The sequence below is a fragment of the Dipteris shenzhenensis genome, chromosome 3 (assembly GCF_047967505.1).
Source record: "Dipteris shenzhenensis isolate YYH24624 ecotype China chromosome 3, Dip_SZ_1.0, whole genome shotgun sequence".
Taxonomy (NCBI): Eukaryota; Viridiplantae; Streptophyta; class Polypodiopsida; order Gleicheniales; family Dipteridaceae; genus Dipteris; species Dipteris shenzhenensis.
Window position 1 is genome coordinate 50,300,013 of NC_141598.1, and position 3,165 is coordinate 50,303,177.

At 44.1% G+C, this 3,165-nt stretch overlaps 1 protein-coding gene across 1 annotated transcript; it reads right to left on the reverse strand.

Moving 5' to 3' along the window:
• Positions 1-233: 233 nt before the first annotated feature.
• Positions 234-2,478, reverse strand: LOC147903952 (bidirectional sugar transporter SWEET16-like). The gene is made up of 6 exons (XM_087372710.1): positions 2,167-2,478; positions 1,946-1,982; positions 1,544-1,754; positions 1,269-1,427; positions 1,066-1,185; positions 234-973 (listed from the first exon to the last, which is right to left on the reverse strand). Exons 1-6 carry the CDS (start codon positions 2,201-2,203, stop codon positions 620-622), a joined length of 918 nt encoding a protein of 305 aa, XP_087228836.1. The 5' UTR covers positions 2,204-2,478; the 3' UTR covers positions 234-619.
• Positions 2,479-3,165: the final 687 nt, after the last annotated feature.

The window sequence follows — 3,165 nt, forward strand, 5'->3', positions numbered from 1 at the left end:
TTTAAGTTTCTAGCAGGGCGTCTATTTGCACGTCTATAGATGCGTCTATAGGCGTGTCTGTATGTTATATAGACGTGCCTGTAGACACGGGTCTGTAGATGCGCCAATAGACGTGCATGTAGACGCACCTGTAAGTTTTTTTTAAAGTTAAGAAAACGCGTCTGTGGGTGCTTTGTCTTGTTGTAAAAGAGCGCAAACAGTGCTTGGATTTGCATAAATATAGGATAATATGGAAGAGCTACACATGGCGGCCATGCTTAGTGAGAGTCCATTGATGTGGAAACCATTGCATGCCTTTCTTTAAGATACAATGTATACAATCTTATAGCATAATGCTTACAATTACACTTGCAAGTTACTTCATTTAAGTTCTAGATAGAGATTTCTACAATATAAACACCCATAGGAGCTTGAGGTTGTAAGGTTCCATGGATCCAATACCTGCAGTTTGGAATGTGATTGATGGATCAATCTGTACTGTACTCTGTATAATTTCGTGCGCAATTCCGTCCAACTGGCATCAATTCACAATTCGATTATCTGTCCGCCGCTGCGTGCAAGTCTCCATCAATCCATTTATGATTTGATTTGCTTCCATCGATGCATGCATGATCTCTAGCTAGTTTGTACCTCCGTCGAAGACTTCATCGTTTCTTCTCAGTTTCCTTCCATTTGAGCATGCTTGATTTGCAACTCCAACCAAGATTTCATCTTCCTGCAGTGACTTTTCAATCATCGACGACTTCGCAATTGGGAACCCGGTCAATGATTTAATTTCTGCTTGCGAATTTCCATACATCGGTGCCCCCCCTGAAATTTGCAGTTCCGTCGACTCCCCGACCTCAACATCGCATGAGAACACCTCCTTCGTACGTTTTAGATTCGATGCTCCCTCTGTCCTTTTATAGCCGCTGTAGAACGCATACAGTGAGAGCTGAATGAAGCCTAGTAGGAATCCCGTCCCGTTTGGTACCTGCCAGGCCAGACCGCACGCATGAGACTTCGACCCTGTAATGGGGATTCTCTTAAAGATTTGGTTCTCCTTCAATGGAATTTACTTCTTACCCCAACAAATATATCTCGTACAACAATGGCGTACCCAAACCAGACTCCACCGCAGAGAAACAGGAATAACGAGAGAAGGAATGGCATGTATTCCACGCTTTTCGTCGTGATTACCAGTCGCTGCGTAAAACAACAGGTATAGATGTAAGCACAGTGTGGTCTAAACATACAAGCAAGATAGAAATAGTGTTCAAAGTACTCACCATGATGCTTAGAGGAGATGCATACATGCAGACAGAGTTGAAAGCGCAGAATATGCCCACGACATTGAGACGTAAGTTTCCATGTGAGAACCTCATGGTAAATGCCATGATGGATGAGAAAATCAATAGAGTCATTGAGAGATGGCGAATGACGGAAATCTGCGAATGGTACAAGAATCTAGGATCGGTATAATTACCACAAGGACACAATAGGTATGAAATCCACCGCTAACAAGGGCACAAGTTCTCATTGTACAGCATGCAAGAGAGTTTACCCTCTGTAGCTTGGCTGCAAATACAAGATACGCCGATAAGTAGAACATTTCAAATGCACAGCCCGCGGAGCTTATAGTAACGAGAAGGATCCCGCTAGGATCCAGAATTCCGTAATAGAGCCATAGCATGTTGCTGAGAAGGGTGCAAACATAAGGGAACGCAGAAAATGATTCTGTTGACCCTCGCTTGAAAATTTGCCAGAATGTTGGCCTGGATTACACATAACAAGTGAACGTAATCATTATCAAATAAAGTTGGGTATGCCCCTCGCTCAATGGGCAACGAAAATCCACATTATTTGAAGGGTTCACCAGCGCTAGAGAGAGGCAATGTCTGAACATGACTGTAGGCTCTGATCTTAATTCAATAAATCATGTATCGATCAGGGTTTGAGATCTTACATAGGAGCAGCTAAAACTAATATAGACAAGATGTTGCCTGTCCAAAAGCACAACCAAAATCTTGTGAGCGTGTGCGTAGCGGCATCTCCGTTACACAGAGATTATGCATAACAAGGACCATTTCTTTATCTGACTCTACGAAAAGAATTGAATCATACTGGTGCACGATTAATGCTTGAAACGCCGCATGACGGATCGGAGAGAGCGCTAGCAAAACGCACCTGCGATGCCCAAAACGAGTCCCAGGACGCTTCCCATGATTCTTCCACAATTTCACGTGAGAGCTCAAACTTGCCAATGACAAAAAATTCCTCTCGCGGTTTCTTGAAGAAGAATGTTTGATGGGTAATACCACGAACAATCTGTTATTGAACTGTTCGTAAGAGCTATTGTAGGGACGCCATTCATTTAAAGTCAGGACAAGGTTCTCGAATCTGTAGGGGTCCTAGTTTGTGACCATCCAAATGGAAACTGTTGGGGGAAAATGGAATGCCTGACGAGCAAGGATGAGCGCCAAACCAATGGTGGTAAAGGACGCGGGGGGGCACAGAGAGAGAGAGAGAGAGAGAGAGAGAGAGAGAGAGAGAGGAGGGGAAAGTTCCTGATTTGTCAAGGTGGAAATCCACGATTGCCAAGTGCAGGTAGATGGAGTGCAGCTCCACAATGAGTTCAGTGGCGCGACATGAGATATCGACATTTGTACAAAACTGTTAATCTATTAGGGGATCCCGTATGCAGGTAGCTGCCGTAATTGTTGAGAAGAACTTTAAGCGAATGAACGCATTATGTAATATGAACCCATCAATGTGCTCGTTCAGTACCACAAAATCTTTTTGCGTCGCGCATTTTGGAACAACAACAAAACCGTTAAAGTTGTCAGACAGAATGCGTGCACCGCTCACACATTGGCGAAGCAAAAAGGGGTGATGAGATCCTGGAATTAGTGGAATGATTAGTGGGCATAACTTGAACAGGTGTGGAAGAGTGCGCAATCGCTTTTAGATCTAGTGCTGCTGATGGAGGCACTGCACTGGCGTACTGCTTGAAAATAAGGACAGGTTGGAAGGAAAATAGGTAGGCACCACTCGCAGTGAGATTAATTAGCTCACTGGGGGTCGTGATTCGTCCAACAACGTGATTCTCCGTACAGACGACGAGGGACTGCTACGTCCACCCATGTAGTTTGTACTTTTGTGATGTTATAAATGCTCGATTTAGCG

Excerpts from the sequence above, each read along its gene's own strand:
- LOC147903952 (XM_087372710.1), bottom strand. The coding sequence starts at position 2,203 with ATGGGAAGCGTCCTGGGACTCGTTTTGGGCATCGCAG. Across the intron at positions 1,983-2,166 it reads ACTCGTTTTGGGCATCGCAG|GCAACATCTTGTCTATATTA; the intron begins GTGCGTTTTGCT and ends GCTTTTGGACAG. Across the intron at positions 1,186-1,268 it reads CATCTCCTCTAAGCATCATG|CGACTGGTAATCACGACGAA; the intron begins GTGAGTACTTTG and ends TGTTTTACGCAG.